We start from the raw sequence: 14,922 nt of genomic DNA on the forward strand, positions 1-14,922 counted from the left end.
TGCCCACTGGGTAACGCGAAATGAGTAACGCCTCTGGCATCTTCTAAGTCGAAACGAATAAAGTTCAGTGCCTGCCATTCAAAAAAAAATTGTTATGCATTCATAATGTTGCTGTAATATGATTGAATATAAGACAAATAATATATTTGCGAAAAATTTCCAACTAAGATAATCCAACAAAGAAATTTGTTTACATTCTCACTATTTAAAAATAGATCAAGAAAAACAAATGTTTCTTTTTTTATAAAGTTGCCTGTATAAAAAACGTGACACTATGTGTTCTAACAACATGTGACTAATTTGAAAAGCCAGTTGCGTTACCAAATGTTTTTGCTATATTTCTATAGTCCATTGGATTTACTTTTATTTATAAAACTGATTATGCTAATCACTAATTTATCTCTGAAGGTCTGGTTATTTTCAATTAATTTAAGATTGCATCTAACGTATCTTCAAATTCACCAAAATTAAAATAGCATGAAAATACATGTACCAAGTTTGTACTTTTTTCAAAAACGGTATTCCTTCAAAAAAAATGGTCAATAGATTGAGATCAATCAACTGAACTGAACTTAAAGCAATTAGTTGAAAAAATATACATTTCCTCTCAAATAGATAATTCTAAATCCAATAGTAATCATTCTTTTCAGGATGCAAGATAGCAGACAATCGCCATAAAACTTATCAAATCTGAAAATCCGAGAAATACAGAATTCCGATTACTTACGCATTCTGCAAATTTGATATAATCTGGGTCGCCACTTATTTTTGACGAGAAATTTTGTGTGTTCTATTTTTAGAGTGGACTTCTCACCAAAGATAAAGATAAAACTCAGGATTTAAAACTTAACTTTTAATGAAAAATAAATAAACACACTAGAGATAAAAATGAGAAAAATAGCAAAATGAAAAAATTTGATTAAAAAAAGTTCTATTAATTGAAATCAGTTCAGTTTAATGCATTTCTATGCAATTAGTTGAATTCAGTTCAGTTGATTCCACCTTAAGATGTTTTGGAAATAATATTTTTTCTTAAGTATACCTTTATTGCTATCTGCTTCATCCATTTCAATAACGATATCATCAACAGTTGTATTTTCAGATTCTTCTGGAACAGGGGTTATAACACCTTTTCGTCCGGAACGATGGGGTGGCTGGGGTGGTAAGACTTCAACCTCCACTAAAGCTGGTGATTCTTCATTTTCACCACTAGGTAGAGATTCGCCGTATGAAAAAGCTTTTTTGGAATTTAGCATGGACTCTGTTTCATCAGCAGGAGCTTGATTGGATGGTAAACTTTGAGTCTTCCAAGAACTTTTGCTTGAATCAGGATTATCTCTATTCAAAAATCCCTTGAAGGCTGACTTAAAAGCATTTTCTTTGGCTCTAGGAGGTGGTCTAGGTGGTGGAAGAGGCGGCTCTTGAAATCGGCTGGGAAGTTCAGGCTTATTGTTTCGCCTTGAATTAGAAAAAATTAAAAAAAGATATTGATTCGTAGCATAATTTTTCATTGCATGAGATTGTATAAGGATTGCCTAAATCAGGGGTGGCGAACCTTTATACACCAACGTGCCATTTTTTCTAAAAAATTGCTTAATGAGGTCATAGACGTGCCGTCAAATAAATTTGACATCGTGATTATTGGGAAAATAATAATACTAAATACTATCAATTCAAAACTCTTTATTTACATTGAAAAAAAAACATTTTGCAATGTCTCAGTTATACACGTAATTCAACTTAAAGTAACATCAGAGTGACTTCTGTTGTTGCAGATTAGATGACCAATAACTTATATTAGGTTGTAAGATGTTAGTTTAAGCAGGACTGTTGATTTTTTTTCTAGTTATTTATTGTTAGCTTGTTTTTTACGGTTATTAATTGTTTTTTTAGTATTAATTTTTAATTTTTTATCAATAATTTTTTATTACTTTGTTTGTTTTTGTGAATTTTAATTTAATTGTTACATAAGCGTAATAACATTTGTGTAATAACAATTCATAGCATAACAATAATTGTGATCGGTGGAGTGCCCAAGATATTGTGTTGCGTGCCATAAATGGCACGCGTGCCATTGGTTCGCCATCCCTGGCCTAAATGAAAGAAAACATGCGTTGTAACATTAGAAATGCTGTAGTGATATAGCAACGACACCCTTTAGGGTTATAAATAAAAGTTAGAGGAGTGCACCACAAATTGCGTGTAATTAACCAGCTTACACGAGTGTATTTAACATGAATGTAAAGTTACAACGTACAGTGAGGTGATTTTTAGTGGCAGAAGGTGAACATAATACATGTGTTTATCTTCGAATGGTAGCTGTTTATGACGAACACTGTCAATAATAAACAACTTTTAATGGTGTTTTTATTGTAAGCAGCGCATATCAACTTCGAATAAGCCGAGACTCAAGGAAAGCAAACGCCAATGAATGTTTTGCTGGTTATGATTCGTGGTATTCGAAGTTTTACGACTCGTTATGTTTGTGGAGCACTTTGACTGCTTAAAGAAACGGTCTTTTTATACGAAAAATTGCTTCAGTAAACATTTTCTGTTCTGGACAAAACATTCTAAGCATACATTTACATTGACTTTAAGCATGTGAAATGGTTAATCAAGCATACTTAGCGTATGGTGCATTTACAGTACTTAATAACCCTGAATGGTTGTGCCACTATCTTTACTGTATTCTGAGGCTGCCACACTTGTTTATTTTTCATTTGGACAACCCTCATACAGTGTAAGTTTAAAGTCACGCACACCAAAAACCCATAATTCAGTGAAAAAGCATTGAATTTTGATTTCCTACAGGTAATGCAGTTTGTTGCAAATATATAACAATCACTATGGTCGATTTTGACATCTATAGGGCATAATTAGGAAAATTTGCTACTGGCCAGTTATAGCATTTTTAACTGTGCCACTTTTTTAGATATGTGGCCACTCTTTAAAAAATTTAAATTTTTAACGATAAAAAGATCTGTTATTATTAATAATGTAAGGCAATTCTTTTGAATCATGTCTTAAAACATTGTACATTTTTAAAATGAAGAAATATTTTGATAAAAAAAGCGTGACATAAACTAATTTTCAAAGTATTGTAAAATTTTCTTAAAAATTCCAAATTTATTTTTATAAAAATAACGATACAATAAAATGCACATGGTGTGCATTTTAAATATAAAAATTAGCTATCAATTTGCGACTGGCAGATAATTTTTATTCTCCATTTGTTATATTTAGCCATCCAGTGGTGATCGTTAATATTGCCCTGTAATAAAATCATTTATGAAGCGTTTTTTGATCAAGGCGGTGAAACTTTGCTTTAACATATACAGAAGATAATAAAGAATGAGGCGTTAATTTTATTCAAGAGTCACATTCCCGGGCCATTTAAGAGTTCCATAATAAATGTTTTGAAGCACTAGTACTCAGTTACTCGACCATGACATGATCAGATCACCATTTTAAAGCAACTGGATCAGTAGTTAACTTTCTTGTCAGCAAGTAGCTTCTCCATTTTTGTTGAGGAAAAATGGAGAGAAATCAAAAGAAAGTTATCCGTCAAAAATTGGAAGAAAAATGTGAGAAGGCAAGGAACAAATAGTGTAGGTAAAGTATTATTTCCAATTTCAGCAAGAAATATTGCATTTATAACATTTATTGTAACACCCTTAGTCCCAAATTTGGTAAAATTTGGACTATGGAAACACGCATGAAAGAGGGCAATATTTCGAACATTTTCCGTTAACATCTAAAATTAATCTGCTAAAACTGAAAATAAAGATTTTTACTTATTGATACTTTACGGATACTTTATACTCAATTAAAGGTCACTTTATGTTCAATTAAATTCTTAGACTGGTGCCTTTTAAAACCACCAAAGCCAAACGTTAATGTGCGAGGCTTTTCTTAGCCTGTATACTGTTTAAGTGTAATTGAAGAACTGTAATTTGTAGTTCACCTTCGTTGATCGTATAAATAGACTCCAACTAAGACAACAACAATCATTATAGCAGCTACTACCATTCCAAAGATAACACCTAGATAAGAAAATATATTGAAATTAATTTCTTCTAAAGTTCTTGCTTACATAAATTTAGTTTATTCAGATCAATTGATTTTCGCAATAATTGCACAAAAGGCTTAAATAATTATTTTTAAGCATGCTTTTAGTATGAATAATTAACAATTAACTTATTACTTTGAATAATTGAATTTATTAGGTGAGTTGGATTCAGAATATTGGATTTTGCTACTTATTGTACTTGTACACCGAATAATTTCTGAAATGATTAACAGAGAAATATCTGGACAACATGACTTTGAGTTTCTCACTGACAGAAATTGAAAATTTCGTGATTTATTTGATGATTTCACTCTTCTAAACATGAGTAGCGGCAAAGATTAAATACTAAAGCCGATATTAAGTAGCTAGCTTTATACTGTTTAAAAATTTCGTTACAATAAGAGGCAATTAAATATTGCAGATTCTATTTATAAAAAGGAAAGTAATTATAATTGAATCAGAAATAATCTGAAAATTCTTTAAGTTCATATAATGGAAAAAATTTAGAAATACAAGCTGGTATAATCTGGTAAAAAAAAATTATATACACACACACATATATATCTATTTANATATATATATATATACATATATACATATATCGATAGATAGATATAGAGACAGAGAGGTTAGCCGCCATCAGAGAAATATGGTGTCCTAGTGTCCTAATAATTTAGTCAGGAGAGCAAACCAAAGTTTGGAACTATTAATGTTAATCTTGCTTTTTGTGTACTTCTCCATATCTCGAGAACTTTTTAAGCTAAATGAAAATTTGTTGTTTACATTTATGAAATTCTTTTATTAATTCCATGCAAAAATAACTTTTAGTAAATAATTATTATTTTACTTAATAATAGCAGAAAAAAAAATTGAGTTGTAAAGTATATAATTTTTTACATCATTTTGAAGAATGCAATATTAAGCGTAAAATAAGAAATTTGAGTGAAGTGAAGGAATAGTTCCTGAGAAATTAAATTTAAAAGAAGACATATTTTTATATTCGATTTCTCAAGAACTATATGATAGGATAGATTTCACTTGGATTTTGTATTTTATTCTTTAAAATTGTGTTCTTTAAAATGATGTAAAAATTTATGTGCCTTACAGTTCAAAGTTTTTTTGAAAATTCTTAAGTAAAATTATAAAAAAATTTTTTTACTAAAAGTAATTTTTTGAATGAAATTATCTTTGGATAAATGAATTTGATAATTGTGTGCAAAACTCTTCACTTCCCTTCAAAATATGCAAAATAAGTTCTCGAAATATGCAAAAGGTAAAATTAACATTAATGGTTCAAACTTTCAATCACTCATAGTTTCACTGATTTCATAGTTTAAAATATCATCTTCACTAACTTATTAACATATTTGACGTCACTCCCTCGAACCATTAAAATTGAGTCCTAGAACGTGAAGATCCGATCCTTAGATCAAAAGTTGTTCAGGTTGGTATTCAGTTTATTTTATTTATTTATTTTCATTTTTTCATTATTTTTTTGCATTTTGCATAACTTTTATCGACATTTTACTACTTATCTAAAATTGACCCTAGTATTCTGATTTTTTACAGAAGTTTAACATAAGCGTTGCATAAACAACTGCACTAAACACTCATAGATATACACAAAGTTTTATTCAAATGATGTAAAAATTTATAAGCCTTACAGTTCAAAGTTTATTCGAAAATTGTTAAATAAAATTATAAATAATTATTTTTTACTAAAAGTAATTTTTTGAATGGAATTATCTTTGGATAAATGAATTTGCTAATTGTGTGCAAAGCTCTTCACTTCCCTTCAAAATATGCAAAATAAGTTCTCGAAATATGCAAAAGGTAAAATTAACATTAATGGTTCAAACTTTCAATCACTCATAGTTTCACTGATTTCATAGTTTAAAATATCATCTGCACTAACTTATTAGCATATTTGACGTCACTCCCTCGAACCATTAAAATTGAGTCCTAGAACGTGAAGATCCGATCCTTAGATCAAAAGTTGTTCAGGTTGGTATTCAGTTTATTTTATTTATTTATTTTCATTTTTTCATTATTTTTTTGCGTTTTACATAACTTTTATCGACTTTTTACTGCTTATCTAAAATTGACCTTAGGATTCTGATTTTTTATAGAAGTTTAACATAAGCGTTGCATAAACAGCTGCACTAAACACTCATAGACATACACAAAGCTTTATTAAGATTTAAATGTTAATTTTAGTGTTTATAAAATCACTTATTTTTTTCAAAAAGTTAAAAGAATTGGTTTAATGTTTTTCAAAATATTGTGCTATGTTTGGTTGTGCTTAATGAAATTAATATTTTAATATCATAGGCCTTAATTTAAGTTATAAAACTTGAAAATGAATTAAATATTCAGGGGAAAATAAATATTTTACTCACCTCCTTGATTGACAATTCTTGGTGTAATTTCCTTTTTTGCAAGAGCTATTGCTGAAAAGGTAAAAGAAAACTTGAAAACTCAAATCTGAAAAAATTAAAATGCTTTATATTATAGAAATGCTTTAATGAAATTATGTGGTTTCTTGAAGGAAAAATTTTTTATTATAAAAGAAATCGAAAAGTTTCATTTCATAAAAATATTTCATTAAGCAAAATAAATTAAAATAATTCATTTTATCGAAATGTTTTGTTATGAAAAATATCGAAACGATAAATAAGTAAAATTTTTTGTGTTATAGGAATGCTTTATTATTAAAGAAATTGGCAGGCTTAACTTCATTAAAGAAGTTTTAGAAGTTTTATTAAAGAAGCTTTTAATTAAGGTAGTTTTATTGTTTAAAAGATTAAAATAAGTTAAATATGGATTGGAGTGAAATAAAGGAAAAAACCCTACTGAAATAACATTAAAAAAAACGATTTTTATTTCATTTTCTGCCAACAGAATATATTCATAATAAATATTTGAAAGGCGAAGTATATTACACATGTACGCTAAAATAATTTTAGGATAATTGTAGGATAATTTTAATGATTTTGTTGAAAAAAATCGCATATAAAATATAGTAAAGCATTTGAAAATGCTTTTAAAATTAGAAATATCCTTCAAAGTGTTATTTAGGCGCAAAATCTTAAAAAATTAACAACTATTAAAGAAGTGCTTTTGATTCCTTAATTATATTACAACAAAAATGTCGTACTGCATATGAAAATTGCCATATCGTAGGTTCTTGTGAAAATATTTGTTATTGCACAATAAAAAGCATTTAAAATAATTTGGCTAAAAACAGTTTTTTAAATTTTTAATAACACGAAATAAAACTCACAAAAACTTTTTATGTTAAAATGTATGATGTTTTACCATTAGTAAAAAAATGAGACCGAGGAACTTTGTTATTGTACTATAAAAAAATCTTTAAATCTTGAAATGTTTCGGCTAATGGCTATTTATTAGCGATTTGATGATCCAAAACAAAAAATACCCTCTTGACTTCTTTATCTCAAAAAGTATTCGATGCAACATTATGTGAAAAAATGTGAGTTTCATTGTAAAAAGTTTCGAAAATTTATAAACAAATGTCTCCAAAAAATGATTTTAATGCAAATTGCCAATTACTTATGTATGTATTTCCAGCATTTCAGTAGTTTTATTACTGTGTTATCCCTTTTCTTTTTCTAATGATAGCAAAATAAGGAAAATTGACTCATAAATAACGAAAAAGTTCTTCAGTTAAAAACATAAGAGTCACCTTCTCCTGTTGCTCCATTTTTTTTTCAAAATTTGAGTCATATTTCAAAATGTCCCCCTCATTTTAGTTTTGGTCCAAAAAATTATTTTTGGCCTTTTTCAGTAAGTACTTTTTCACAATTTTTTTTTAAATGTTTGATATGGTGGCAACGAGATTTTTTTCTTTTGGTTAATTTGAAATTGAATTGATTTCTCCCAATACTTGATCCAGGAGTTCCCTTGTCCTCTGGATTGGGCTCAAAATTGCAAGGCTACGGAGTTGAACATTAGTAGTCGTGAACCCAAAAATTGGATTGGCTGTTCAACGACGGTTACAAAATTATAAAATTGAATCGGGAAAACTTTGAATGAATTAAATTAAACCCGATAAAAAATCGTTATTGATGTGCATTTTTTATTAGTGAGAAAATTCCTAATTTTCTGAAAAAATATAAAAGTTTTTTTTTTTTAGATACATGTATTCCTAATTTCATGCAGTTATCTTTTTAAAATTTTAAGCAAATACTATAAAAAATAAGTTTATATTGCGGGACAAAATAGTACAAAACATATTGAAAGACTCAGCATCGCATGAAGTTCATTTAAAGAGATTATTTACATAAATAAACAAAACGTCTAGGCACAATTTCATAACTGTTTTGTCTTTCAATATTTATTGCCATATCATCATCTTATTCAAACAAACCAAAAAGCTCCTAAATTTTGACATTAAGTGAAATAATTATGATAAAAAAATAAAAAGTTGCTTACGAATTAAGCACTTGGCTTGCGGTTCACTCCACTTGCCATCGTTTTTGCATACAATTTGAAGGTTCTCTCCGTCATATTTATCGTTGCTACACCTTAAAGTTGCATTACTTCCTACTCTAGTAGTTTGATATCTCCATTTACCACCAACATCATAGGGAATTTCAGCAGGACATGTTATAACTAAAATAATACCAATCTTTTAAACCTGAATTATGGCGTTACTGTATTTCTGACACTATAATGCATGCCCATTTGGAAAGTGCTTAAAATTAAAAAAGTTAGAATATTTAAGAAAATTACTACATCAATATTAGTAAAAAAATGAAGTTAATGTACACTGAAAAAACTATGGTGTAATATCTCTCCGAATTTTTTGTTGAACAACTCAAATAATTGTTGAAGAAAAACTTCTCTTTAAGTTAACACCAAATCGAGAGTTCAAATACAATTTAAAGAGGGTGTGAAAGCTCCTAAAATGTAAGTATTCCACACCCAAAATCACGCACCTTCTCACTATACGTTAAATATTTTCTCTGTCAGAAGCTCCAATGTTGGCGTGCTTTTGATACGTGTTTACAATCGATTTTAAGTTGGTGTGAAGTTCGTTGTGCTTCATCTACAGAAATTAAAGTCAACCGCTAGAATATGTATGTTCGTTTTCAGTTGGGTAATAAGGATTTAATTTTCAAGTCTCTGTAAACTGTATAGAATAATTTTAAAATATATAATATATATTTCCTATTTTGCTCTATTAATCCTAGTTCAAATTCGTCTCAAGATTCTCTCTGTGCACCGCGTACGTCTGATTTACAAACGAATTTTATTTTCATAATTAGTATTTCTATGCATACAAAATTATTGATTCTTATCTTATATTGTCTCGTTAAAACAACTTAATGTCTGTTGTGTGTATTTTATCTTACAGTAATTATAAATATTTGTGTCATTAAATACCAAAATGTTGGCAACTTCTTTACACCTATTAGTGTAAGGAAAATTATTGGTGTTTGGTGAACTCCCCTTAGTTCTACGCGACTTCAGTGCAAAGTAGTTGCCACCATTTTTGTGATAAAATACACTAAAAGTGTTTGCAGTGTATGATTTAAAAAACTTAAAATGCATTACTTTTACACTTAGGTGGTTTTCCTCTCCATGATCCATCTCCTTCACAAGTTCTATCTGCGTTACCAACCAGCATATAGCCATAGTTGCAGTTGTACAAGACCTGTGCACCTTCGAGTGGAACACCCTGGTTGCCATGCTCCATGTTAGAAACACCGTTTTCAATTGGCTCCAACGGATCGCATACAATGGCTAAAATAGTTTCAAATTAAATTTAAAACGGAAGTAAATGAAGCATCCCTTCAACTGGACGAAAATATGAGTTTGAAGGCAAAATGTGCAAGTAAATCCAACTATTGTCGTGAAAATAATGACTTAAGATAATACTTAACAATAGATAATAATAGACAAATCGGTACTCCAAAAACGCCAAAAGATACTTCAAAGTTTCATAACTTTGAAGTTAGGGTATTCATTGAATTTAAACAATTCAAAATTATGGGTATACTATTGAGAGTTCTAATCAAGTTTTTCGTATGCATGATAAGCTTAAAACTTTTCTTTTTTGTTAATTTCGCAAGAAATCAGAAAAAAAATCAAAAACTGCGTTTTAAATAATAAAGAAATATATAGTATACAAAAACAATAAGCAAGAAATATAAAATAAACGATATATTTTTGAAAAGAGTTTCGAAACAAAGCTCTTAAAGTGTATTTTGCTCTTATTTTTAGTGCGTTTCTGATTGTGACAAAAAAACAGATGATTTTTTGAAGGAAAAAATATCATTTAGAAAGCATGCACAGTATATAAGTTATTAACTACAGTGTCGATAGTGCAATTAATTAGACCATTTGTGAATGATATTGTTTTTTTTTTTACAAGGAAAATTGAAATTTTGGCATTTTACTTACGTATACAAATAGGTGGTTCCCCAGACCATTGTCCTGATTCTTCTGTGCATTCTCTCCGAACTTTTCCTGAAAGTTTATAGCCTCTTAAGCAACCATATCTCACCATATCATCATTGCGGTAAGTTTCAACTGAATATAAGCTTCTACTTGGTGCACCACACTTGTATCCCTCATCTAAATTGTAAAAATGGCTGAATTCAACTGGTGAAAAAATTGGTAAAGTTTCATAAAACTGTAATAACGTTTTTTTAACTTTGTCCTATTTTGGGCAATTTTTATGATAATTAGGCAAATTTAAAAATAAATAGTAGTAACAAGCTCTTCAGTATATTATCGTATTTTATAAACGGCGTTGAACAGCCTACTCAATTCTGAGTTTACAACTACCAATGTTCAACTCCGTAGCCTTATAATTGCTTTGTAGCAATTTGTCTTCGTAGAGGACTTTCTGAGGGAACTAACCCGCATTTGCGTTACATGGAGAGGAAAATCCCCTCCCATGGTTAGCCTAATGGCAAGGGGACTCTAGCCCATGATCAGTCTACTACTTAGGATATTTTACGTCAGCATTGTGGTCGGTGCAAGCAGGATGCGGAATTCGTATCGACTTGTCATTGCTGGGATTCAAACCCGGTCTCACCTCATTGGAATGAGTAGGCTCTATCCCCTGAGCTATCACGGTAGGCTCTATTCTAGTAGCTAACTTGTATTGACATATTATATTTTTCCATATTAGCTAATACTTTTGCCACTTGCTTAAATTTTCACCTTTCTAGTGCAGAATAAGCTGTTAAAAATCTGTAAAGCTTTTTAACAGCTTTTGCTTGCATTTTCTCCTGTACAACCACTATAATAGCAAAAAATGTCCTCTTAGTAATTTATTTGATTATCGTAAAAGAAATAAGTAGAAATACATTTTTTTGATAGATGAATAACAATTAACTAGAAAAAAATCAGTCTTATGTGATTGCAGAATTCTTTTGAATAATTTCATTCCTAAAAAGTCTAAGAAATTTTTTGTAAACTATTTTTAATGAATACCTTTTTTAACTTGAATTTCAACTTCACATATTTCAAAATATCCTTTGTCATCTTTATCGTAATCTTCTATGTGAACTCGGTGGCCGTCTATACCTTTTCCTTCTGCACATAATAACACCATCGTTTGAGTACCTATTGCAATATATTGATGTCTGTTTACTTTATTTATATAAACAAAACATTTACGTTAACGTTGCACAAACTCAAAATTAAAATAACTGAATCAACATTATATTGCCAAGAAAATCAAAATTCATTTTTTAAGATGTTTTAAGAAACTGTAGTGTAAATATAAAATATACATATATGTGTTAACATGTCGTTTTTTAAACAATGTTTCCTTCTATCTAAATGTCACCGCAAATTTGTTTTTCATATTACATATTGTTTTCCAACAATAATATGAAATACTCTCTCACATAGTGATATAATTTTTAAATAATTATTGTTTTTTAGAATTAGAACTGAAAATGAAACTGTTCCTTTCAAAGCTTTTAATGTAAATTTAATTTGATTTTTTTTATATATACTCTGAATGAAGTGTAATATATTATTACTGTTACTTAAATTGTAATTCGATAGATGCTACCTATATACTACATATATTTTTCTGGAATCCGGGGAAACATAAAACATGGTGAAAGGAAAACAACTTCGCAACTGTCAGTCCATTTCTAAAAGCAGCGTATTTTGTAAAAAGTGATCACTACGGAACACTCAGGTTCATTTTCTAGAGCTACAACACTAGAGTAAACATTCTGCATCACTGGCGGCGGTCAGTAAGCGGGAGGGGATCATTTTTATCAGCCGTAGTAGGGACCGAGGGTGCCCTGTATCGGTCCTCGTTAATCTGTTCTACCGTAAAGTGCTCGACTTCGAGCGCAGGTTGCCGGGCTACCAAATCAGGGGTGTCATCTCCTCTGTAGAGGATCAAAATTGCATGTCTTCGGATCACCCACAGGGATGTTTCCCAGGACGTCGCCTATAGCTCATTGTGCAGCTCTAGTGTAACGTAAATATATCAAATTACCAAACTATCTCGATGAACTAATAAAGTTTAAAATAGATGACGAAGCATTTGTATTTCGAACCAGTTCAACAAGCAGCTAATAAAATTTTACAAGTATGACATTGTGCTGAATGAAACAAATGTAGATAAGTCTTTTGAAAAAATTGTGTGTTCCAAACTCTATATATATATCGACTATACTTTTTAAAGCGTAGTTATTATGGTTTTCATTCACAAGTTTCTTTTATTTTTTGTATCTAAGCATAGTTTATGACTATAAGCACATAATTATAATTTAAGCAAATATTTGCTTTCTCGAAACGGTGAAATGTTTTTAAAAGTAAACTCTTATTATAAAACTTTATTTGAACATTTTAGATTATTATTTTAATTAAGGAATTTTAGCTTCTTATTTAATGAGTGCAACTCTAAGAAAAATGGATTAATCATTAAACCATAATATTGATACCTTAAAATGTACAAACTTGCTGCAACCTTTAAGAGGTATTGAACTGCACTGTAAAAATTTCTGGATGAAATAGCGGGAAAAAGTACCGGCACTCAGGATGTCGGTACTTTTCACTGTAAAATCTATTTTCATCGTAGAATTGTAAACAAAAAATTATAAACAAAAAAAAAAACGAAAAATTTGTTATACCGTAATTTTTACGGTAATATTTACTGTAAAATTTTACTAAATCACAGTAATTAAATCAATATTATTGTAAAAGTTATGGTAAAATGTTACACGGTATAGTATACTTTCATAGTAAACGACGATAATGTTAGNCGTCTGTCAATTAATACTAATAATATATTAGATTTTTTGTTAGTTAAAAATAGTTAAGTAAAAACTGTTACAATTGACCCCACTCTCCCCTACTTTCATAGTAAACGACGATAATGTTAAACTGTTACTGTATTATATTTTTGCAAGTTTCCTGTTTTATTGAACTTGTTTTGTCATTAATTTCTATTTCATATTATACTAAAATGGTCATTTCTCGTAGTATGGTAATTTCCTTAATATAATTAGATCTATGACAGTAAATAATCAATTTTGAGAAGCACTGTATTTTTAATTTTTAAGTGATTTTTTTCACGAACGGATTTATCTATATTACATGAAAATCATATTTCTAAAACCCACAAATTTTCTTCTGAACTGATAAATTTTTCTTAAACTGAGAATATAGCTAGTAAATAATTTATTTCAATGTTTTTTTCTGGATCAAAGAAGGTGGATAAACAGATTTCGTCTAAAATTCAGAAGATTTGTAAACGATTATTTAAAAATGGAAAGTAAGATAATAAAAGGACTCAATACCAAATTTTCCACTAAATGAGGCACATCTTTTGTACGAAGCTATCTGGTTTTGAATTTGAATAACAAATACTGAGAACTTCACATGTTTATCTGAAAAAAATATTTTAATAACTATTTAAGAAGTTTACAAAATAAAAAAAAGTCAATGCTAATGCAAGTATCTTAGCACAAATGTGATTTTTTGTAAAATACATCAATCAATAAAAAAAAAATAAAGGAATTCCGGAATCAGTCATTCACTGAAAATAATACTTTTGTATAATATAATTTTTCAATAAGAACTAAGTAGGTATCAAATTATTAAATATTTATGTAAGACAATGATTTTCTTTTTTAAAATGATTTATTTACTTAAATTATTTATTTTTTTAGTTTACACCCATAGTGATGATTTATTACTTCAACGTTTAAACCAGTTCAAAATATAAAGCCTTGAATTATTAAGAGAGATATTTAGTCATAGGAGCGTAACGCTTAAAATTAAAACTTCAAAGTTTCTCTAAACTTAAAGCTATAATTCGTTATTTAAGACTATTCTGTCACATCTGACGTAGCACATACTCTGAAATATTTGACGAAATTGCTTTCTCTCTCTCTCAATGCTCTCAGTGACTTCTCTTACATTCTTTATCTGTTTCTTCTCTAACATTCTGTTTGTAAAAATTTTTTAGCTGAGGGCATGGAACTGTGGTTGGTGTGCAAGCTAGTCAATGTTCATTTCTAATAGATGACGGCGAACTCATGTCCTAATCATCTAAGTAAATAGATACGTAGTATTATGTTTCTGACAAAATTTGTAACGCAAGCAAATGAAGAGAGTGATTTCTTCACTTTGGAGAAGAGTTTGCTCGGAGTTTTTCTGACTTGTGTCAAAATGAAGACATATTTTGTGAATGTAAATTATTCGTTTTTAAAAAGTTAAGACGAATTATTAGCTAATAACCTTCCAACTGTTAAGGTAAAATTGTGCCCAAATTTTTCTGTTCTGCCCTTTTTCCCTCATTTAATTACCACTTCTTGATGGCAAGCTTTCAGGCGAAATTTCGC

At 29.3% G+C, this 14,922-nt stretch overlaps 1 protein-coding gene across 1 annotated transcript in view; it reads right to left on the minus strand.

The window, feature by feature from the left end:
• Positions 1-14,922, minus strand: part of LOC107455477 (uncharacterized) — a 43,887-nt gene that overhangs the window by 3,119 nt on the left and 25,846 nt on the right. Inside the window, exons 4-11 of the mRNA XM_016073059.4 lie at positions 13,876-13,965; positions 11,540-11,671; positions 10,499-10,672; positions 9,650-9,838; positions 8,525-8,704; positions 6,469-6,519; positions 3,965-4,043; positions 1,043-1,458 (exon numbers count right to left, since the gene is read on the minus strand). Of these exons, the coding sequence (XP_015928545.1) occupies positions 1,043-1,458; positions 3,965-4,043; positions 6,469-6,519; positions 8,525-8,704; positions 9,650-9,838; positions 10,499-10,672; positions 11,540-11,671; positions 13,876-13,965 (1,311 nt within the window). The remainder of the gene's footprint in view (positions 1-1,042; positions 1,459-3,964; positions 4,044-6,468; positions 6,520-8,524; positions 8,705-9,649; positions 9,839-10,498; positions 10,673-11,539; positions 11,672-13,875; positions 13,966-14,922) is intronic.

The sequence above is a fragment of the Parasteatoda tepidariorum genome, chromosome X1 (assembly GCF_043381705.1).
Source record: "Parasteatoda tepidariorum isolate YZ-2023 chromosome X1, CAS_Ptep_4.0, whole genome shotgun sequence".
In the NCBI taxonomy this organism is placed as follows: domain Eukaryota; kingdom Metazoa; phylum Arthropoda; class Arachnida; order Araneae; family Theridiidae; genus Parasteatoda; species Parasteatoda tepidariorum.